This window comes from Polypterus senegalus, chromosome 1 (genome assembly GCF_016835505.1).
Source record: "Polypterus senegalus isolate Bchr_013 chromosome 1, ASM1683550v1, whole genome shotgun sequence".
Classification (NCBI taxonomy): domain Eukaryota; kingdom Metazoa; phylum Chordata; class Cladistia; order Polypteriformes; family Polypteridae; genus Polypterus; species Polypterus senegalus.
Genome location: NC_053154.1, coordinates 123,271,927 through 123,297,078, shown reverse-complemented (window position 1 = coordinate 123,297,078; position 25,152 = coordinate 123,271,927). Strand labels below are relative to the sequence as shown.

The window sequence follows — 25,152 nt, the reverse complement described above, 5'->3', positions numbered from 1 at the left end:
TTTCCCATTGAGATCTGATGTGTTTTCAAAGTGTTCCTTTAATTTTTGAGCAGTTTTATATATATATATATATATATATATATATATATACACATACACAGGTACTCCTCACTTCGACCTATTTGTTAACTGACCACTTTCGCACTTACGACCAATCAAGTTTCGACCTGCAATTCAGGGAATCCCTTTCTTAGCTTGAGTGTCGGTCAGTGGCGAATGGTGACATGCGCACTGAGCATACTACAGTATAGGCTAGCTATGCGCTTTTTCAGTCAGTTGCATTCCTACAAGCAGTCACTGTGTAACCTCGTATTTTTTTTTACATATTTGTAACCCCAAAATAGTACAGATGTCGACGAAAAGAAAAAGTATGGCATCATCTAGAGAAATTGTTAAGAAACAAAGGAAAGCTATCGACCTTGAAATGAAAATAAAAATCATACATGACTACGAAGCTGGTAAAACGGTTAAAGAAATACCATGTGACTTGAAATCGGCATATTTGACAATTTCAACGATTTTAAAGGATAAAGTTAGAGTGAAAGAGGCAATGAAATTATCGACAGGATTTAAAGCCATAATAACTAGGCAGCGAAAAAAGGTCTTATTAATGAGATGGAGAAATTATTGGCGATCTGGTCTGACAACCAGATGCAAAATAATATGCCGATAAGCCTTTTAATAATTCAAGCCAAGGCACGCAGTATCTTTGAGACTTTGAGGGGCACGTGAAGGCTTAAAAATCGACAGAATCATTTACAGCAAGCCATGGATGGTTTCAATGGTTTAGGCGGAGATTCAACCTGCATAATTGGAGAATCAGCGGTGAGGTGGCAAGCGCGGATGTAGAAGCAGCAGAAAAATTTGTTGACGCATTTGGATGGAATAATTAAAAATGCAGCTACTGCCCAGAACAGATATTCAATGTGGATGAAACCGGGTTTGGTGGAAAAAATGCCTGAAAGGTCCTATATGCACAAAGAAGCTAAGGCAATGCCCGGTTTCAAGGCTTTTAAAGACAGGATCATGTTATTGTTGGGAGGGAATGCCGCTGGGTTCAAGTTAAAGCCTTTCCTGGTCTATTGCTCCGAAACCCACATGCATTAAAGAACTTTAGTAAAAACAGTCTGCCCGTTTACTATCGTGCAAATAAAAAGGCACGGATGACGCAACCTTTATTTGAAGATTGGTTTTTGAACTGCTTCATACCCTCAGTCCAGCATTATTGTTTGAAAATAGGAGTTCCTTTTAAAATTATTCTCCTGCTTGATAATGCTCCAGGCCACCCCTGTATGGCGTTATTTCAGTGCCACTATTCTGAGCGCACGTAAAAAAATATTGCAAGTGCAAGTGTTGCATTTTGAGGAGAAGTTTATTTTGAGCGTACAAAAGCTGAATTTGAGTGAACAAAACACACACAATAGCACCCCCTCTCGCTCAGTTTTTCATTTGCGCTTGCTAGCAATGTGTTGCTAACGCTCACAACATTCTCTGCTGCAAGCGCTCAACTCTCTGTACACGTTATAAGTGTGCCACAAAACCAACCAATCACAGACTTGGTTTCAAAAATTCTGATTGGCTCTTACGGTCTCCAATCAGCTCGCTAGCTGCTGCATTCCGGAAACAGTCCGAAATGTAGCTAAATCCAGCTAAACTCAATTAAACCCCAATTTGCAGATAATATCTTTATTTTATTTTAAAATATATTATTTGTTAAGACTATCGTTGGTGTAGTATAATGTAGTTGCATTATACAACCATGCCAACTGACTCTCCAAATTATATTTGAGTAGCTCTCTTTTATGTCGTTGAATACTGAACAGCAGCACGAAAACAACATGTCCCGGCCACATGTAAGTAATATAAAATCATTTTGTACATTATTATTACATCTGCCATCTCTTCTTTGGCTGCAGAGTAAATCAAAACTCCCTCTATCTGCAAGAAGCGAGGCTGAGTGGACAGTGTTTCCGGTGTCCGGAATGCAGCAGCTAGCGAGCTGATTGGAGACCGTAAGAGCCAATCAGAATTTTTGAAACCAAGTCTGTGATTGGTTGGTTTTGTGGCACACTTATAACGGTGTACAGAGAGTTGAGCGCTCGCAGCAGAGAATGTTGTGAGCTAGCAACACATTGCGAGCAAGCGCAAATGAAAAAACTGAGCGAGAGGGGGTGCTATTGTGTGTGTGTATATGGATAAGCGCAAACACTGAAATACATTTTTTGCACGCAGCAATGAATTTTGTTCACTCAAATTCAGCTTTTGTACGCTCAAAATAAATTTCTCTTCAAAATGCAATACTTGCACTTGCAATCTTTTTTTACGTGCGCTCAATATTTTTTTACGTGTGCTCAGAATAGTGGCACTGAAATAACGCCATACCCCTGCATCTTGATGATCTACACCCAGACGTAAAGGTAGTGTATCTTCCTAAAAACACAACTGCTGTCCTACAGCCTATGGATCAGGGCACTATAGCTACATTCAAAGCATTTTATTTGTGCACGACTTTTTCCCAAGCTGTAGCAGCAACAGAAAATGATGTAGTAACCCTTCGTGATTTTTGGAAATCGTACAGTATTTTAGGTTGCATTAAAAACATTAAATCAGCTCGGGATGAAGTGACAGATAAGCGTATGCAAGGCATATGGAAAAAATGCATAAAAAGTTTCGCGAACAATATCTAATCAAATCTTGAACAAACTGATGTAATTCAAAAAATTGCAGGCCTTGCCAATGCGCTTAATTTAGATGTTGAAGTGGAAGACATTGCTGAATTAGTGGATTATGGCGATGGAGAGCTAACAAATGAGGATTTAATAGAGTTAGAAACGATGCAGCATTTGAGAAGAGGAAGAAGAGGAAAGAACTGAAGAAGTAAAAAAGAAATTCACGGTACATGGGTTAGCTGGTGTGTTCTCCAAAATTAATGTGGCTATGTTGGAACTTGAGGCTATGGATCCAAATACTGAACGTTTTAATAAAGTTGAACATGCGATGAGTGAACTTTTAAAGTGCTATAGATAAATTTATCAAGAAAAAAAGGAGATTACAAAGCAAACCACACTTACTAGTTTTTTTTCGACTGTTACATCCAGGACCTCCGCCCCTTGAAGGTACAACTTCTGTTTCATCGACTTCATCTCCCTTACCTGGACCCTCTACAGCTCCAGATAACCAAATAAACAAATAATAATATGTACATATGCATTTCTTTTTATGAATAAATTTGAAGTTTGTTGCATAATTTTATATAATTTTATAATTTTACAACGATCCTATATTCCCGGCGCAAGCTCCTCACTTATTGATCAATTCGCTTAACGACATAGTCGTCGGAACGGAACTCAGTCGTAAAGTGAGGAGTACCTGTATATATATATATATATAGTGAGATCTGTACATTTTGGTTTCCATTATATTTTGTTCAAGACAAGACAACAGATGAACTAAGACAAATTAAAGCAGGTTTTCTTCCCTTACACCTTACTTTTGTTCATAGCTTAGTGCTAATTTGGTTTATTGCCTGGGAAAGGATGTTGAGCTGGTACCTCAGGCTATTATGGATGGACATCTGGAACAACAAAGTTTAGTTTATAGCCTGGGAGTGCTACCTCAAAGTACATCAAAGGTTTTGTTGTGTGGGAAAACGGACAGTGAATTAATTCATCAATCATTTGGACAGCCAGCCAATCAGGTGCATGTGTTGTGAAACCAAGGCTTGACATTTCATAATAAATATGCCTTGGTTTGGAAAGAAGAGGAGAGAAGCAAAGGGAGAAGAAAGAAGAAAAGGGAGAAGAAGAAGAAAGAAGAAGAGGAACGGACGAAGACGGCCCTGGTCGTCAGAAAGGCATCATGAACATTGATTGCTAAATCAAACGCCTCCCTGGGACATTCATCCTTGTCATCTGTAACTTTTTCGTAAGCTTTTTCTAAAGACTATATATATTCAGACTTTCCTATCACTACCTATTTTCTAGTATTCTTTGTTCTTGTGGTATTATTATTATTCTTGTAATAAATACCATGCTGCTTTTAACTTTCAATGCTTTGTCTTAATGTCTAGAGTGATTGAAGTAATAAGTTAGATTTCTTTGAGCACCTGGTGACAGCCGGATTTTTGCCATTATTTCCGTGCTGCGAGGTTTATATGGCTGAGAGTGAAGAGCGCTATACTCAACAGAAGGGACAGATACGATAAAGAAGGTATTCTTGGCTGATGAATGGCCTATAGTCAAGAGTGCTGAGTCTTTGTATGTTTAAATGTATTCTTGTAGACCAAAAGTAATATTTAGGTCTGAGATATCACTAAAACATCGTATTGTTGTTCGTGCGAAAATAAGTAAGTCTCTTGAAGTGCTGAATGACAGGCTGTTATTCCTATAGCACTTGTGTGGTTTAAAGTGCTAAGGGTTAATCAGCGTGTGTGTGTCATTCATGGAGCACTGTTGTGGTTAGGGTCTGTGTGTGTGTTTATCTGTGTGTGTGTGTGTTCATCTTAAAGTGCAACAGTAGACCAACCCGATAACGAACTTGACGAGAACACTTACCCTTGAGGAAACAGGTAAAAGGGCAAGTGGAGGGAAATACCACGATAATACATTTTGGCGCTGCGAGCAGGGTTAACGGAGTAATCATGTGTTGCATTTTTGTGTGTTTGGTTTCATTTTTCAAAGACAGGGATGGATCGTCCACAGGCGGCAAATATGCTGTAATCGCATGCTGGCATACAGCCGGCACATGTCAGCGTGCATCAACAGCATTTGTAAAGTTTTTTAGGTATACGGTAGAATCAGCTGTTACAGCTGTGTTTTCTCCGCTAAAAACGGAGGCAGCAGCCACAACTTTAACTGCAACGGGTGTAGAGAGTGAAGAATCGCAGGCCGTTGCGCTAGTCAAAGACGCAGAGAAGCCGTCTCTGCATAAAGTGGAGGCAAAGGCGGCTAAAATAGAAAACATACACTTGTCTGCTGGTCAGACAGGTTATGTATTGTTAATTATTATAAAGCAGTTAGTTGTGGAGGCAAGACAGATGAGAAATAGATGGCCAAAAAGTCGCAAGCAGCTAGCAGTACACTTAGAAATGTATAAAGAGAATGCCACACAGATTAAGCAACGATCGCTCAGTGTTAAAGTGTGTGCTTTGATTTGGGGTCTTTTGACCCTGAGAAACAGGAGATAAATGCAGGATAACTTAGTTTGTCACAGATCGCTGCACTCTCATATTTGCTTGCTGATAAGAAAGCCGCTTTTGTTGAAAGGCAAGAATACTCAGCTGTTACGCTGCACACCGGAGAGCAGTTTATAGCAGAGCAGATTGCTGATGGGACAGGAGGCAGTCATTCAAGTATGCTGGTTGTTGTGCAGGCTAAACAGGCAGAGGTGTTTTATGATAGCGAGGCGAGCGGCTTGCAGCAACAGAGATCAGCGGGGAGGAGCAGTTGTCAGGTCTCAGCGAGGGGTGGAAAGAAAACCCCCTGAGGCCAGTGTTTTAAAGGTGGTCCCCTGCAAATGAGATAAGCGGAGTGAGAGTGTAGATCTGCACAAACTGACCCTTGTTTTAAGGAAAAAGCACGTTTTTAACTTTGATTTACATTTAACACTGAAGTAGCATCGATCCTTATAACTTTAAAGGTGAACAGCTGTTACAGGCTGTAGGGCAGTGGAACATCCAGCAACAGCAGTAGAAATGAAGCTGGTTATTAGTAACACACCATTCAAAGCCCATGTTGATTAGTGCTGCTTAGAAAACAAAATTTACTGTATATTGATTGGTGTTACAAGCAGCACGTTCATATTGGGGAATAAGAAAATGGAAGGCAGTGGCTTACCATCCAGTTTCTGGCACTCAGCATGTAGGGAAAATGTAGCTAGTGAGCTGAGTTGAAAGCTGTTGCTTTGATAGTAAGAAGGACATACAGAAAGGCCTGTTGTGATTCACACTAACAGCTGGGTAGTTTTTAGGGTCTTTGTTACATGAGCACCAAAGCAGGAAGAAAGACAGGTGTCACATATTTGTTAAGTCTGTCTGGTAGGTAGAGAGCTCTAGGAGTTATTGTGGAGCAGGGACAGAAGGCAGACATTTTAATAAAATATGTGAGCACTCTCTCTTTCTCTCAATTAGAAATTAATATTATTTCATTCACTCTGGTTGTGGACAAAGTATGGCAAGTTGCAGCACTATTAATAATTACACCTGATAACAAGGTCTGGATTAATAGTCTAGGAAGAACATCATCCAGAAAATGAGAAACATTTGCTGCTAGAAAAAAGGACAAAAGACTTGATTTGACTGAAAGCCAGAAAAACTGTTTTGCATCCATTTCTACAGACTTTTTTAGAACCAGAATGAACTGTTTATGTTTGGACTGAATTTGTGTGCGACAAAGTTTTTATACTAGGACCTGAAGCAAGCATCAGAATTCTGCTGAAAGAGGCCAAAGGACTGCATCATCATCACCACCATTGTCGAGCACTGGACTGAGGAAAAGACACCTGGACACTGAGAGATAAAAGCTAAGTGTTCTCTTCCATAAGCACATAACATGGGATGTACTGCATGCAGAGGGAAGCTGGTTTCTAAGGGCAAGACAGGATAGTTTAGGACACATTTGTAGGGATTTCATAGGACCCAAAGGGAGAACAATGATCAAGACAATCAAAAGACTATGAGGGAATCACTTTGTCCAAAAGGCCTAGACAGATAGGTTATGCCTTATTTTGCATTTGTTTTAATTTTTTGTAGCCTGTATATTGATGTGTATAGCCCACTAGGCTAAACTAGGTGATTTAAAGTGATGTCCATTCTGGGGTGGGTTAAATGTCAATATAGTGTCTTGTGTTTTAATGGTCACTTTGAAACAGGCTATTTTCCTCCACCTTTTGAGGCCCATTAGTTGGGTGTCATAGATATTCTGTGCTTTGTGGGTGATGGAAAGGTGTAAAGGGGCATGAGTGTAAGACCAGTGGTGGAAAAGCAGTAAAGAAGCTTGCAATGTGCTAAGTGAGTACAAAGAGGGGGATAAATGGAGTGCTGGATGCCCTAAAGACTATAATCTTAGTCACTTAGAGGCAAGAAGCTGCACTGCAGGGAGCTGCACAACAGTATCTGTGACTGTGGAAGTGATGCTTCAGCGAGGAGGCAGCTAACATTCCTCTGGTGGTCCTCCAAAGAGTTGTGCTCAGGGTGCACTAGAACATTTGCTACATTTGAAGGGGTGGCAATGGCATTTGAGTTCTGTGATTCCACCAGGCTGGTCCCACTCTAACTACAGCTGAGCTAACCACCACGCCACAAACCACCTCACACCTGGTGTGCCTTTTATGGCTACCATAGTTAGGAACTGGGGGAAGTGCATGTCTCAGAGGAACCATAAAACCAGGAATATAACATAAGGAACTGGACATTAAAGCTAAATTAATTAGATACATTTCAGCTTTGAATTCTAAACTAGAATGTTAGATTTGCAGTTTTGTTAATGTAATTATTTAGTAAGTAAATTGGTCCAATAATGTGTGCTACAAAAAACAACAAAGTAAAGAAAGCGTGAACAAAATTTAGAACAAAATAGAGCAACTAAATTTAGAGAAGTTTTGGGCCTTTTGACAAACTGGTATCCTACATTGTATAAGATATTAAAGTTCAGAACTGTAAAGTTTATCATAGAAATTCATATGACACTATGGAAATGTAATATAATGTACAATGCAGGAGGTCATAGTTAATTTTTAGTTTTGAATGGGAAAGTGATCACATTAGAGAAGGACACTAAGAGTTGAAGGAGGCATTTCATATGAACACCAAGTAGTGGAATAAGCCAAAATATTTTTAGTGCTCAAGGAGGGAACAGGAGAGGGTGTCCACCTGTTGGGTGCATCTTCCAGTGGTGATCTGTTGGATGGAAAGACACTTGATGCCCCATACAGGATGTCCCAATTTATTCTGGCCAGAATTGGTGGCAGTCGGATCTCTCTACTGATTGAATAAATTGAGCAGGGGAAATTACTTTGGTTTATTTGATAGTTGAGATGAAGGCCTCATCTGAGGAAACGTGTTCCTTCCTAAGACCAAGTATTTAGTTATCAGATGCAAAGACATTATAAAAACATTTCTGTTGTTTGTATAGAATTGTAGCTTAGATAGATGGACTTGTGTTTAGGGGTCCAGGGGTGGAGTAAATAGTTAAAATTGTTTAGGTGAAACACAGTAATGTGGCAGACATTAATTTAGAATTGACACACCACTTGAACTTAGAATAGGTGTTTAAGATTTAGGCAATCCAGCTTCCATCTTGCATACAGCATCTTTGGCATTTGAAGAAATAAAGACAAGAGCTGCAGAAGTAACAGAACACAGGAATTACTAGAGTCAACTAGCCAAAGATTCAGAATCAGCTTATGGAATCATTATGAAATGACAATGGCAAATTTCGGGGTATATCTGATGGGATCCTAGTGTAAGAACTGCATCTGCTGATGAAATTTTTCTTTTTCTGCTAATTGTAGGAGCTGTGAAGTACTTCAAATGTCCTTGGTGAGCCAAATCTGCTTGAGGGACTGAGTACTTGGGCAGTAGGAGGCGACTGGAAGGGCATGGGAACACACTACCAACCCGGACGGCCAAGGGTTTGAAGGACTCACAGTTCATCTTTAGTTTGTCTGACCAAAATAGGGGTGGAGTGTTATGGTGTATAAAATCTGTACATTTTGGTTTCCATTATATTTTGTTCAAGACAAGACAACAGATGAAATTAACAAATTAAAGCAGGTTTTCTTCCCTTACACCTTACTTTTGTTCATAGCTTAGTGCTAATTTGGTTTATTGCCTGGGAAAGGATGTTGAGCTGGTACCTCAGGCTATTATGGATGGACATCTGGAACAACAAAGTTTAGTTTATAGCCTGGGAGTGCTACCTCAAAGTACATCAAAGGTTTTGTTGTGTGGGAAAACAGACAGTGAATTAATTCATCAATCATTTGGACAGCCAGCCAATCAGGTGCATGTGTTGTGAAACCAAGGCTTGACATTTCATAATAAATATGCCTTGGTTTGGAAAGAAGAGAGAGAAGCAAAGGGAGAAGAAAGAGAAGCAAAGGGAGAAGAAGAAGAAGAAGAGGAGGAACGGACGAAGACGGCCCTGGTCGTCAGAAAGGCATCATGAACATCGATTGCTAAATCAAACGCCTCCCTGGGACATTCATCCTTGTCATCTGTAACTTTTTTGTAAGCTTTTTCTAAAGACTATATATATTCAGACTTTCCTATCACTACCTATTTTCTAGTATTCTTTGTTCTTGTGGTATTATTATTATTCTTGTAATAAATACCATGCTGCTTTTAACTTTCAATGCTTTGTCTTAATGTCTAGAGTGATTGAAGTAATAAGTTAGATTTCTTTGAGCACCTGGTGACAGCCGGATTTTTGCCATTATTTCCGTGCTGCGAGGTTTATATGGCTGAGAGTGAAGAGCGCTATACTCAACAGAAGGGACAGATACGATAAAGAAGGTATTCTTGGCTGATGAATGGCCTATAGTCAAGAGTGCTGAGTCTTTGTATGTTTAAATGTATTCTTGTAGACCAAAAGTAATATTTAGGTCTGAGATATCAATAAAACATCGTATTGTTGTTCGTGCCGAAAATAAGTAAGTCTCTTGAAGTGCTGAATGACAGGCTGTTATTCCTATAGCACTTGTGTGGTTTAAAGTGCTAAGGGTTAATCAGCGTGTGTGTGTCATTCATGGAGCACTGTTGTGGTTAGGGTCTGTGTGTGTGTTTATCTGTGTGTGTGTGTGTTCATCTTAAAGTGCAACAGTAGACCAACCCGATAACGAACTTGACGAGAACACTTACCCTTGAGGAAACAGGTAAAAGGGCAAGTAGAGGGAAATACCACGATAATACACATAATATATACACATATATATACAGTACAGTGAGAGAGAGCGAGACATAAAGCTACATGTCCCTTATTGATTCACTGACTGGCTGACTAGAAATTCTTGGCAATTTGCAGACAACCTAAAGAAAAATGATTCTCACTAAGGGCTCAATCTTATGGTCCTTAGGTCCAGAAAAATCCAATCTCCCAAAAAGGGCAATCTTAATGCCAGTCTAAGATGGTTACAGAACAGTGCAGATGTTAGTATGTCCACATGTCAGCGACGCTGTAGTTCAAGTCCTGTTTTATCATTTTTTTATGTTAACCTTATGAATGTTTTCCATAGAAAAAAGGAGAAACACAAAACACATATTGCAATAATATTTTAAAACATTTCTTTGTTTTTTCATATAATCCAGTTCAGGCCCCCCATGTGCTCCTCATAAGTAAGTGGGTTTTCCACTTTTCCTTTCACATTCCAGGCCCATCCGAGACTGGATGCTTTGTGACTTGTGCCTGATGCTGCTTGGACATATTCCTGTGACTCTGATCTGGATTAAGGGGATCTGAAAATGTTATGTTGTGTTATAATATACTGTTTCACTGATGCTGTGAACTTATTTAATCTTCTTCTTCTTCTTTCAGCTGCTCCCGTTAGGGGTTGCCACAGCAGATCATCTTCTTCCATATCTTTCTGTCCTCTGCATCTTGTTCTGTTACACCCATCACCTGCATGTCCCCTCTCACCACATCCATAAACCTTCTCTTAGGCCTTCCTATTTTTCTCTTGCCTCACAGCTCTATCCTTAGCATCCTTCTAATCTAATGTACTCATTTCTAATGCTGTCCAAATCTGTGCAAATCTTAGCATCTTTAACTCTGCCACCTCCACCTCTGTCTCCTGCTTTCTGGTCAGTGCCACCGTCTCCAGCCCATATAACATAGCTGGTCTTACTACCGTCCTGAAGACCTTCCCTTTCACGCTTGCTGATATCTGTCTGTCACAAATCACTCCTGACACTCTTCTTCACCCATTCCACTCTGCATGCACTCTCTTTTCCACCTCTCTTCCATAATCCCCATTACTCTGTACTGCTGATCCCAAGTATTTAAACTCATCCACCTTCGCCAACTCTACTCCTTGCATCCTCACCATTTCACTGACCTCCCTCTCATTTACACACATGTATTCTGTCTTGTTCCTACTGACCTTCATTCCTCTCCTCTCTAGAGCATATCTCCACCTAATGATCTCACTATATTAATAACAAAAACTCAAACATTATATTTAAGTGGGGAAATAATAAAAAAAATGTTTTTAAAGATGTAAATGTATTAGCCATTTTGCTAGTAACATTGTGTGCATGTGTCACTGCATATAGTAGGACAATGTATTCCTCTGTAAATAGGGCAAGAGGAATGCCATATGAGATCAAAAGACTTTCAGAAAATATAAGTAAATAAATTCTCAAGTCAATTCACTTCACACACATTTCATTATGTTCAGTTTCTCTTTCCACACTTGCTGAGGTTCAACTGTGCTACTAAGAATAGACTTGCCAATTTTGTTCCCCCAAGTGGACTGCATCATTAGCGTGGAAATCACTTATCTCTCTGCTTCCCTTTTGCTTTCATGTCCCGCCCGAATGAATTTGGACAAGGATTAAAAGCTCTTCAATATTTAATTTATTCTGGCTCCCCCATCACAAGAGCAAAAGAGCCTGAAAAGGAAATCTTATATTCTTTCTAACTACATGAGCCAATACTAGCTTATTTCAAGGGGCAAATAATGTTATCCTTTATGAAATAGAAGACTTCACTACGCAAATCATTTCACTATGTATGAGAGGAAATGAACTTAAATAAGCATCGGGACTAGGAAAAGAATACAAATTTTAAAAGATAGACAGCGTACATTGCTTCTAATATACGTATCTGAGCCATCATGATGGGGCTATACACTAAACTAAGGGCAGGATGATTAGCTGAAAGAGCTCATTTCTCAGATGGCATGACTATTAACATTTGACCATCAATGCTGCATACAAATTAAAATATCTGAAAACAGAATTACACGGGAGTCAGATGCAACACACATACAGTATGCTTAGAATACAAAAAGGGCAAACAAACATTTTTATACCCAGGGAATTAAATTACAGAAGGGAATGGACCTCTAAAGAACAACTTTGTTATAACAACAACATTATGGCTCACATCAACTACAACAGGGTAATCTCACATGACCATTTTACCTTTTCCAGTTAAAATATTGCAGATATTTATGTTGACCCAGAAATGTCTAAAACAATTTAATGTAATGACAAGGGAAAAATAAGGGAAAAGCTGACACATCAGTGCTAAACACTGTGCTACCATGCCAGCTTATAAATACATGTAAGTCCATACACTGTCTGTCTAATTTCTATTCATTACTAGTCTAACATCAGAATTGCTGAGCATGATACAACCATCACATTATTGCTTTCCACAGTTACTAGTGGTAATTTACAATTTATACAAGTAATTTGCTTTTCAGAAGCAAAAATCCATCAAAAATTTTAAATTCTTTTTTCAATTTAGAATAATTAGGGTTAAAAAACATTTTTAATAAACAGTAAAAATGAATCAGAACCTTTATTAGTGTGGTATATAATGAAAATGATGGAATTTCAGAAGTGAATGCAACCTTTCACCCTGAAATCTGAGGTTTACATATTTTTTTTTCACCCCAAATGTTATGTAATGACCACCAACCCCTAAACTGTTCGGTGCACAGCAACTGAAATCAAAATTTGAAAATTCTCAATGAGCAAATTTTAAGGAATTCCATCATAACCCTGTTACAGTCAAACTATTAGGAGACATCCATCTTCTCATTATCATCATGATCCTGCAGCCTGTCTCACTGCTACATGTACAGCTGCTTTATGGCAAATAAAGCAGAAATACAATATTCTGGCTCACTAGAACATTAACTAAAATTGATGGACTGAAGATCAATGACAAAATGGATTTCATGCTTATTTTCAGATTTGGCATGTTTTGCCAACATTCTTATTTTAACCCGATATGTAGAAGAAAATGATTGAAAAAATCTGTAATCTTTTTATATATTATGCAACCGTGGCTGTTCATTTGTCTGTCCAGGATTTAAATCACCTGCAGCTCGCAAACCGTTTGAACTATTGATCTGCAATTTGGTACACATATACTACTGTATGTGATGTCTACTATGTGCTTTCACGGTGATGATTGATCTCCAAGGTTATTCCTCTTTTTATTTTATTTTATTGTAGAATCAGCTCTCGGCAGCGGCAAGCAGGGTGGCCGTGTAGCACATGTTTACAGGCCCCGTTCTCATTCCCTACCACCTTCGCCGTCACTTCCCCTACCTTTTCATATCTTAAATCATTCTTGAGGCAGATTGAAGACTTAAGTGCCAGCTTAAGTGAAAAATTAAGGAAAACGTACCAAGTAATTGCAACACAAACACTGACTTAATCAGTTTTAACACGAAAAGATGCTAACAAAAGAAGAAAAGGAGCTGGCCGCTAGGGTGGAGTGAAGAAGAGCTTCTCAGGAAGCAGCAAGTGCATCAATCTCTGAGCAAACAAATGCTAAACGTACAGAGAAACAGTACGAAAACTATGCCTGCTCAAGTCAAGTGTATTCACTGAACGTTATTGTGTAGTGCGCCGTTACTGGTGTGATGATAAAAACAGATTATCATGAGCTGCACTGGTAAGATACCTCTTTGATTGCCAACGCATTGGTAAATGAACTGGAAGAGATCCAGCCAAGTAACTCAGTAGCAATAGTAAAAATAGTACAAGTGTCACATGTACAGAGTTCAACCAAAATAAGCGCACAACAACAACAACAAAAAAATCTTTTGTCTCAGTGAATTTCCTCTGTAATCATTACTTTCAACTTCTAGATCTAAATTTACTGACCTGAAACATTTGTTTGACTTTTCTCCGTGGAAGATTAACATTCATCTTGTGCAGTAATTGGTAGATCTCTTCAATATTCAATAGACCATCACCATTCTTGTCAGCTTCCTCGAATGTTTGTTTCATCCATGTAACAAGTTGTGCATTAAGGAAAACTGTTGTTCATTACATTAACACAACACATATATATATATATACCTCACAGACACACCCTTATATTTCTTTTTCCATTAATTCATCCATTCATTCATTCATTCATTCACACAGAGTGCCATAAAGGTCAGCATGGCTTCATAAAGACAAGCTGTGCAGTATATTAGTGCATCACAAGGAGGAAGAGACTAGAAAAAGGAGTTTCACTATGAAGCCCGAAAGAAATCCAGTCTCACAAAAAGTGCAATCTTAATGCCAGTCTGCAGCAGATGCAGAATAGTGCATAGCTATGCTAGGCAAGGATGGCAACTGGTATCCACACTAAGTGGGCCACAACACAATATAGGAAACAGTAAATGAGGGGATTTTTCTAGGAAAGAAATCTGAGAATGAGAGTATAGAGAAAACAAGAACGGTTAGAGGTAACTCCAGGATTTTGTGAAGGATGTCTAGATTACCACAGAATGAGGTACCAATTGCTTCATCCCGCCAGGCATCATTCAACTTTGAATTAGAAGGACTAGTGTAATGATTTTCCTGAACAGATGAAAAACATTTGTGAAAACATATAAATGATAGGCTCCTGAAAATGAAAGGCTCCAGTATTATTTGGATTATTCTCCTTTTATATTTGTTTGAACCTTCATTTTATTTGACCATTGGCAGTCTACATTTAATTACTGCATGTCAATAAATTATTTCACCATTCAGGCAAGTACAAGCTTGAATTCTGCCCTGACAAGCACATCATCCTAAAGAGAACAGAATGCTTACTTTCAGAAGCTGCCCTCAATCCTCCATTGCTGCTTTTTGTCCTTTCACCTATGAGAGTTTCAGTAGCAGACAGGATCAAGTGTTTCAAAAGGGGTGATGGACCTGAGAGCACCTCTCTGCTGCTGGATACTTGTGGTTTATCCAGACAAATTAATTCAAACAGCAAAGTAAGGTCTGAGATCAGCTACTTACAGTAAGTACTGTATGTTTTCATTATTCATTTTTAAGGCATTGCATTACATTGAAAGGTGAGCACAAAGAAATAAATCACATTAGTCAAGCCGCCATGCTATGAATGCATATCAAACATTCATATTGTCTTTCCCTACTTACAAGCAAATCAAAATTAACAGGCAACAACCTTTTTTGTGGTTAGTCTGAAATGTTCTTATAGCTACCACAAGGCTGTGCAATAATCCGCAGCTGGCCTTCAAACCAGCATGTGTGGCAATGTGCTTTTTAAGCAATGGAAAGTTTTTGAATTTCTCGTGCTGGAAGTGTAATCAATAATGAATACCCACAGGAGTTAAAAATGTATGCCCACTTATTTGGATCTCTCAGTGATGTCATCTGCGGGAAAACGATTGGGAGTATTGCAAGGATACTGAAGAAGAAAAATGTGGACTGCGGGCTGGGTGTTGGTTCAGATTACGAGAAGTAAGGCACATGTACTTGTTTTTCGTTTCTGGAAAGCTGGTGAAGTTGACAGAGATTATTTTGAAACATGAGGAACAAACATATATTGTATGACTGTCCTAAATGAATTGCATAATAATTTGTAGCCAACATTAACAAAATGTTTGCACTACTCTTGTACAATGTAATGATAGTTAATTTTTTGCTTTCTCTTGTTGCCTTATCCCTACTGATAGCCTCCTTCAGTTTTCTAATTCACTTTTGCGTTTTTGTCTTAGTATTTAGCAAACCCTTATTATTTTGCATTTGTGATCGTCTTTTTACATATTGTTATTAGTTTGTGGTAATGTAAAGAATCCAGGAAATGTTAATTTTACTTAATAACTAATAATCAAAAATACTATCCTCAGGGAGTAGCTATTGGGTCTACCAGGATAATTCCCAGTGGTGAACAGTAAGTTGAATGTTGAGAAATGTGGTTTTAATCATTAAGAGTTATAATAATAATTAATCATAGTTAGAATACCTCTTACATTAAGACACTTCATGAAAATCTCTAATACAGTGCAATTTGTCTGACAGCTAGCGACATGGCTTCTTCTGCACCAATCACCGTAACAGATGTACGATTTGAATGTGTGTCTCTAAATTTAATTCCTTTCCCTTTCATAGTGTGTCAGTGGTTGACAGTTACACTTCACGAAAACAGTCAGGAAAAATTTCTTTGTGCTTTTGTATTACATTATATTAAAAAAAAGGAGGTACTGTATGTACTCCCAAACTTTTTAGGGCTGTTTATATATTTTTAACTTATCACCTTTCTAAATAATGGCACATTGTCTTGTCCTAAAAGAACAGATCTTCCTACTTTTGTCTCCTTCTCATCATCAAATACTAATAACATTTTAGTAAGATAAAAATAGTGACCATAAAATGAAATCCAAAATAAGCATAATGTCCTCAAACCATTGAGAATGCTACAAAAGAATGTCAGTTAGTTTAAAAATGTGTGCTCCATATGAAAAAGTAGTAGTCATTAAATTACCATATTTACCACAATTATTAGTACCCTGGGGGATAATTTACCTTGAAAACAAAAAGAAAATCAAACCAAGTTCAAACACAAAAGAAAGAACACAACAGAAGATGAATATCAATGAAAAAAAGATATTGATCGTGTGTCCTCTGTCTTTTCGCCAATGAATCTTCATCACTTATCCCAGCCATCAAGTACTTGAGGCCAGTTATCCATGTACGAGCCTCCTCTGGGTTGGTCGTCACTAAATCAAGGGACTCCATGTGATTGCCATGGTAGATAGTAAAACAGCAGCTGGGGTCAAAGTTACCATCAGCATGGCGATGGAAAATTTCAGATCGTTGTCCTTCTGTGACCTTGTAGAGGGAATCAATAATAACTGAAAGGGAAGAAAAATGAAGAAGATGGAATGTTATTCTGAGTTGCTTCTGAAAGAAAATGATGACACTGAACCACATGCGTTTTTTTCTGAAGAAAAATTAGTGCCACCTGCAGCCTCTGATGATTTGTAGGAGCAAGTCAACCATATAATGCTCTGCTGTTGAAAAGATTTATGTTAAAGCCTTTTACATTTCTCCTAAAAAAATTAACTTTCAGTGAAATTTCTTTTAAAGACTTTTTTTCTCTCTGTATATTACAAATCATTGATTGCTTTGTAATATTATTGTTCACCTCAAAAACCTCAAATATCGGAATTGCAGGCATTTAAAAGTATTCCCCACCAGCAAATGATTTAAGAAAGAAATCAGTCATTATCAGGCACCTACACTTATGCCCAGGTAAGTTACAACCAACTTTGTGAATCAGGAAGAAAACATGCAAACAGAGGAAAATATCTAAACCCTGAAGGCATTCCAGCCTGCAAATGAACGCTGACCAAAGAGCTGCCTGCCTCTGTGCCACTATACCTTCCATCCATTTTTAAACCTACAATTTCTCTTTCAAAGTTGTGGAGAACTGGAGCCTATTCAATGAGCATCTGTCCTATGAGGCGCATGGAAGCACACCATCAAATTTACACATACCCGCAATTCTTTCAAACTAAGAAAAAGCTGGGATCCTCAGAAAAGATCCATGTAAACACAAAAAGAATATGATTGACTAAGATCAAATTTATATAAAGTAATGCGTTCTGCAAACACAAATTGATGCATTTTCTATTAAATAGTTTGCAAAGGAGAGCAAATAAAAATCTTTTAGAAACATTTCCACTTTAACATTCCAATATATTATATTAAAACAAGACGACAAAAAAGGAAAATCCACAATTGCCCTCCCATCAGGTAGCCAAACTATAATTGACTTTTAATGACCCATTATTGTTTAAGAAATACATCCAGAATGGAAAAAAAAAAAAGATTTGATAGAGGAAACCCATACAAACATGAGGGTGCAATAAATGAGCAATCAAACTGAGTAACGGCCTCAAAAGCTATGAACAGGGAAAAAGCACATATAAAAATTGATGGAAGAAAATTACCAATTAGTGCCTTTGTAAGCAATTTAACTTTATAATGGCTACTGAAATATTTAAGAAATACAGTAATGTGGAATACAAATAGTTCAAGTTTTCTTGGCTGTCACTTTTTCACTTTATTTCCTATCGTAATACTTTAGGAATAGAACATTTATCAAACAGCCCAGTACATCTGAGAGTTAATACATAAGGTAAAACACTGCAAACCTTTACGTTTGAAGTGATGATTTCAGTTCAATTTTACTTCCATATAAATAGAAATTTCGTGATAGGGTGAAACACTTGCTATTGAATTAAGTTCAGATTCTGAGTCTACGGTGTTTGAAATGGTAAGAAAAGCTGATTTTAGCATGGTGTCTTATGTCTGTCTGCTTGTGTGTGTGTGTATGTAATGTCGAAATTGACTTTTGTGTTGTAAGATTAGTTGAGGACTAAAACCTAGCACAGAAACAGAATTTTGGAACACAATGCTTTTTCTGAGATATCCACCCTCAACACCAACATCTGTGTACGATAATAACCTCCTTCAAGCAAATTGTATTTTGTCTTTCGTGTTACAGGTTCACAGGCCTATTGGTTTTGCTCCAGTGTGGCCCAGTACTTATCCCAACGTCCTTCAAATATAGTTTGACCTATGTTCAATGATAACTGCTGAGGAAATTGTTTAATCAGGATTGTTGCAGTCTGCTCCATTTTACCATGGGGCCAGGTATACTGATTTGCCAAATTTGTGCACAAATAGCTTTTGAGATACAGACTTTATTTAAATAGACATTTAAATGCCTTTCTTCTGCTCCTGGCTCCACACTCCCAGTTGCTCTAGAGAGTCTCTTGAACACACTACCGCCAATAAAGTACCCAAGGGATGAGTCTCGCAGATGAGGACAAACACACATACATATCAAGGGGTAGGTGAAGCAGTGTCACTGCTTTTAATAACACAAAACCATCAATGTCCAAATAATAAATAAATAATCCATAAAATATGGTGCAAGTGGAGATTAAAAACCAAATAAATAATCCATTAAAATGCGGTTAAAATCTCACTGGCAGGAATTTGTCCTATAAAATCAAGTTCCCGGTGCATCTCTTTCAAAACGTATGTCTCCCTAGCTAACCCCAAGTAGGTCATTGCAGTGGAGGAGGTGACTAACCAGCAGTTCAGCCCGCATTCTGCATCTCCTCCTAGGCTCGGACCCCTGCAGCCTTCTGTGGCCCTAGCAAGGCACTACACTAAATCTCAAACTGCCGCTGCTGCCCGGCTTGCACTCCTGCAGTCCACAGTTCCCCCGCAGGATGTCTTATAATTCCCTTGCAGCCATACTACCTTTCTCCGGCCTTATGCAACGAGTCGCTCAAACTGAGCAGCACGTCACTCACAAGCTCCCAGATCACTCAACCGGAGTGACCTCCTTCAGCCCGAGTGTCGCCTGTACGCTCTCCAAGGGAATTCCACCCGGCTGCTTGCCCTCTCTCTCTCTCTCTCATTCATATGCACCAGCTTCCCCTGCCTCTTTTCTTTTAACCTCTGTATTTTTTCTTACTTTTTTTCCTTTCCACCTTGTTCTGATTTTCTTTGTGCTGGCTCTCCCTTATACAGTATGCCTCAATCACACTACAGAAAGCTGATGGCGAAGAAAATGAGACAGACTGCATCCTCACGTGTAGGTGCATCTCGCCCCAATTACCTCCCCAACCTCCTGCAGTTGTGTGAGCATTCACACCTTTTGAGATCGAGCTGGCCATTCAATTATTTATTTATTGATTGTTAAGCCAAGGACCTGCCATTTCACAATCCCATGAAAGGATATCCTTAACAATATTTTGACATCCTCCAAAAACCCCAAATATCAGTATACATACTTTAAATTTGTACATCACCATTACCACACCCCTCAGAAATGTTATCCTATGCATTTTGCAGCAAATCCCACCTGTCACCTGTGTCCTTTAAATGCTCCTGGCAATTTTCTCCACATGTTTTGGGACTGTTTATGATTTTTGGTCAAATGTTTGCAGCTGTCAAATATTTTTTTTCTGTTAATATTCTCCTTTTGCCTCATATATTTATTCTCTGGAAGCTCTATTCTTGTACCTTGACTTCTATCCAGCAAATGTTATTCCGTCTAGGTACCATCTCTGCTAAACTCATTTTAGCCTCTCGCTGGAAATCTCCTGACTCACTCTCCAGAACTTCTGGAAGCACTCATTCTTTAATCTAAACCTACTTGAGCTTTCGGTGGTGCATATCAGTGGATTATCTGGTAAATGGCTATGCACCTCATTTGGAGCTGGCTGGCAAGAGATCTGTGTTATGCCATTCATCTTAATTCCCCTTTTCTTATTCCTTTTCGTCTCTGGGGCTCACTGTGTCTGCATGACTTCTCTCATTGGTCTGCATGGAAATAAGAAGTTTTTAATTTAATATGGAACCTTTTTTACAGGGCAGTTTTGGTTGTTTTTGTCACAGAGTGGGGGGGGGCTGTTGTTTATAATCAGTTCCTCTTTCACGATTGCTAAATTTGTTTTTGTGATTACTCAACTTCATTTTGATCATAAAGAAGAAAAGTTACATGTACACACACAAAGAGATACATGTATGAGCACATAAGCACATTCACACTCAAATAAATATAAAAAAAAATATGTAAAGATTGTTGACAGACTGTCAGCTTGTTACTTCTACCAGAGTATATGCTGAATGATGAAGAGAAAGAAATGAACAACCCCACACATGCCTTGATTTGTAAAGGCTGATGTAGACACAGGCATTAATCTACCCCTATGCCAATGGGTCTATTTATGCAACTTGTTCACTTCATATGAAACTTGTTTACTTCATTTGATGTGCTTAACTTCAAATGAAAAATGTAAGATATTCACTTGATTCAATTTGCTCTTCATTTTACACATTAAATATTACATAAGTTAATGTACTTGATTCTATATTATTGTACAATACAATCAGTTCTATTCTACAGTAAAATATTCTGATTGTGATACCGCAGGAAATCATTTAATTTGAAATGTACATGGAAGTATTGTATGGACCATTCAGTATTTAAATCCATGTTTTCTACCATAAGTAACATGGAGTTATAGTCTGTGGTTAAAAAGATTAACCAAGTCCAGAACAGGAAAATTGTCAACTAAAGAGCAGACTAACTCAACAGGCCAATTCAAAGTTCTCAGTCATTTTAACAGCAGGTAGACCATACACGCCTCACAGAGAAGACATGACCTAAAATCAAGACTCGTGCCACTTACAGCAGCAGTACCATCTACTATGCTACCATGGGGAGCTCATTATTTGCTTTTTATTCTTAACTAGGTGAAATACCTGTTGCCCGGGAGGAAAATAAAGTTTTTTTTTTTAATTGTTTGAAAAAATATAATAAAAAAAACACAACTTTAAAAATAAAAATAAATTAGCAAACAATGAAGACTCACTAATGAGCTTGTCTTGCAGTCTTGTATGTATGTTATCATCCAGTTGATGCTTGGAACTGGCCAACTCTATTTAATTTCAAAAGCAACAGGGGCACTGTGGTGCTCAAACATAAAGAATGCTGGCAGTCACCTCAAGTTCGCCTGCTGGTGGTCATTCTGAGTATCAACTGGATGATAACATGCATACAAGACCACAAGATCACCCTCCACCCTACCCAGAAGGGGGTGGGTTAGGGTTGATTTCACCCTACAGTATCTTCAGTTGACCAATGAGATACATGTGTACCAAGTGTCATGAAATGCGCTCCAGCCCTTCTGAAGTGATGCTGGAATATACATACTGTACATAGATACACATATACATTGACTTTTACATATAGATTACTAGCTGAAATACCCAGCGTTGCCCAGGAGGAAAATAAAGTTTTTATTTAATTGTTTGAGAAAAATATAATTAAAAAAAACACAACTTTAAAATTAAAAATAAATTAACAAACAATAAACCTGGGTTTGGTTCCCTGTGTGAAGGTTGCATGTTCATTCTGTATCTGTGTGGGTTTTCTGTGGTGGGCTGGCGCCCTTCCCGGGGTTTGTTTCCTGTCTTGCATCTTGTGTTGGCTGGGATTGGCTCCAGCAGACTCCCATGACCCTTCAGTTAGGATATAGCGGGTTGGAAAATGGATGGATGGATAAAGAGTCACTAATGTGCTTGTCTTGCAGTGTTGTATGTATGTTATTATCCAGTTGACAATGAGAACCAGCCAACTGTATTTAATTTGAAAAGCAACAGGGGTGCGGTGGTTCTCAAACATAAAGAGTGCTGGCAGTCACCTCCAGTTCACCCTCATGTTTTTTTTTTTTTTAATTGTTTGAGAAAAACATAATTAAAAAAACACAATGTTAAAAATAAAAATAAATTAAGAAACAAAGACTCACTAATGTCCTTGTGTTGTGTATGTATGTTATCATCTAGTTGGCACTTGAAATTGGCCAACTCTATTTAATTTGAAAAGCAACAGGGGTGCGGTGCTGCTCAAAAACAAAGAATGCTGGCAGTTGCCTGGTATATACTAACTGTGTAAGCCCGAACTGTTAAAAGAACGGGATCCTAGAAAGTATTTAAATCGTCAGAACTACTCTGGGCATCTCTGTGCTAGAAGGATTCAAGTTGCCGAAGTGCTTGCATTGTTTGTGCATTAGCAGCTAAGTGACTGTCTTTCTTAGGAGGTTTCCTTTTACCGGTGTACTGGCCTTGCTTGCGTATCCTCGGAGCTGGAGCCCTCACCCCGACTCTACATCTCACTTCTGGGCCGAACAGACACACACACACTTCCACGCGTAGAACTCTGTTTAATTTCAAAAGCAACAGGGGGGCGGTGGCACTCAAACATAAAGAATGCTGGCAGTCACCTCGAGTTCGCCCTCTGGTGGTTGTTCCGAGTGTCAACTGGATGATAACATGCTTTACAAGATGGCAAGATCACCCCCCACCCTACCCAGAAGGGGGTGGGTTATGGCTGATTTCATCCTACAGTATTTTTAATTGAGCAATGAGGAACATGTACCAAGCTTCATGAAAATTGCTCCAGCCGTTTGGACGTGATGCTGGAACATACATACATACACACATTGACTTTTATATATATAGATTTTTCTCTTATCCTTCATGATGAAAATTTAAAATAATGAGCAAATGTGAATATAATTTTGAAACACAAAAATGCAGAAAAAAAACACATTAATTGTATTATCTTACCTAAATGATAAGGAGTTTGCCCAGAAACAATACATAAAAGCACACTCACAGTCAAATAAATTTATATGCATGCCTGCAATATGTTATCTGCAATATGGATCAATTTTAAAAAGAGAAAAGTAGATTTTTTCACATGTTCATTTCATATTTCTAAGCCACATTACAATATTCTTCTACTCGAGTTTTATTTGCTCTATTTTACAATCTACTCTATTGCAAGCTCACACATATGCTTCCCTGGAAACATTAAATTAAATCTTTTTTTTAAATTTATTACATGGTGGATTTTCCACAAAATTCTTTTAGATTATGAAACTTAATTTTAGTTAAACAGATCTCAAGGTTATGGTTTAATTACTGATACCAGTAAGGCCCAGAGATGTACAAAGCAGGTCAGAGCTGCCTTAATTCATCCCTTCAAGTGTACAATAATGACAGGATACAAGGCAAACTACTAAGCATCAGTGTATATACTGTATATTAACAATCCAAATGATTTACATTGCTAATGATGATCATTTGACAAAGATCAGCACAAAGAAACACATAGGCTGCCAAGCAAAATACATCCTTTGGCATTTTTATCCTTGAGAACAGATTATGTGAGGGCTGTCAAAGTTGGTCTAAGCCAATTAATGTCAGCAGATGTTTCATAACAAATACACAGTCACATCTCATTGGCAGGCAAAAGCAGCAGCTGCTTTCTTTATACACTGGTATAATGTACATTGAACTAATGTAAACGAGAAATTGAGTCTCGGGACTAGAGTCTGTACGTGGGTGAATGGTGGGGGAAGAAATGGGAGATTTAACACTTACTTTTGGCTTTCTCGCTTTTTCTAGATGGCCTCCATCGGATGCAAGTTCGATGTTCATCCAAATAAAACAGGCGGACCAAACCCTTAGATCCATTCTTCAGTTTGACCATTTGGGTTCCAGACTGCATAACACTCATACATCTTTCAACTGTGGACAAAAGCAAAAAAAAACCAAAAAAACATAAAGGTTAAGAGACTATACAAATTCTTCAGAGTAGAATAACAGCAAATAGCTGCTCTAGACCATATCATTTGTGCATATTCCACACGATTATTTATTATTACTTAGGTTTTACTTTTATTTCATATTATGATGGCGATACCTTTCCACCATCATTCTGAATTAGTTTTCCTTATTATTATTTTATTGTTGTTAGGCCAAATGCATTCATATGAGTCATAGGTTCAATGTGTGCCATTATCACTAATCAACTACTTAAGAAGACAGAACTGTATTCTTCCTATGCTAGTCACTGAGATAATCAAAACTTTGTTACATGACCTCATGTTAATTTTGGTTAGTACTCAATTTTCATTAGCGTGGCTTCAGATTTTTCACAGTTTGATTGTTTCTTCTTCCTCCTAAAAACTAGGCTTTTTAGAGTCTTGTTTCTGATTCCAGCATGTTATTTGCCTTCCAGAATACCTAGCTCTTTTTTTTGACAATAATTTAGGCGTAGATACACAATCTGTGCATGCCAATAGCAGAGGAGAAAATGTAACACGTACATTGTAAAATAAAAATGCTGCAACATTGATCTGGCCTATCCTGAAACTACATTATATATCATGACATAAATAGAGGATTTCATTACAATGAACAAAATTTCAAGTTAATTAGATATAGAGTACTATGTCTTATTCCAGTCAGACTAGATAATCCTCTTGCCCATTCACCCAGAGAGAGTGGAAAGAAAACGATTTAACATGAAGTAATCACTTACAGGTTAGCAATGGTTCTGCAAGCTCAGTTAATCAAGAACACCATTAACCACTGCCTACAAGAACTCTTCCTCATAAATGGAATTCTTTTTTTTTTTTTTAACGTTTAAATAAAAAAAGAGTAACATTAGATTATGGTTAGTGGGTTAGGATTCATCCAGTTAATCTACATTAGGTGGTGCACTAGTAGTGTAGTGCAAGTTATCACAATAGATTTTTTTATGTTCCACCAAGTGTTATCCAAAATAGAGTTGTTAGCAGACTTGGTTT

General features: G+C 38.1%; 1 protein-coding gene across 6 annotated transcripts in view; it reads right to left on the bottom strand.

The window, feature by feature from the left end:
* The window catches only part of plch1 (phospholipase C, eta 1), a 362,819-nt gene that overhangs the window by 113,878 nt on the left and 223,789 nt on the right, over positions 1-25,152 (bottom strand). For all 6 annotated transcript variants that reach the window (XM_039757367.1, XM_039757373.1, XM_039757329.1 and 3 more), the window contains 3 exons: positions 23,942-24,088; positions 16,575-16,818; positions 13,841-13,970 (listed from right to left, as the gene is read on the bottom strand). In XM_039757367.1, the coding sequence (XP_039613301.1) occupies positions 13,841-13,970; positions 16,575-16,818; positions 23,942-24,088 (521 nt within the window). The remainder of the gene's footprint in view (positions 1-13,840; positions 13,971-16,574; positions 16,819-23,941; positions 24,089-25,152) is intronic.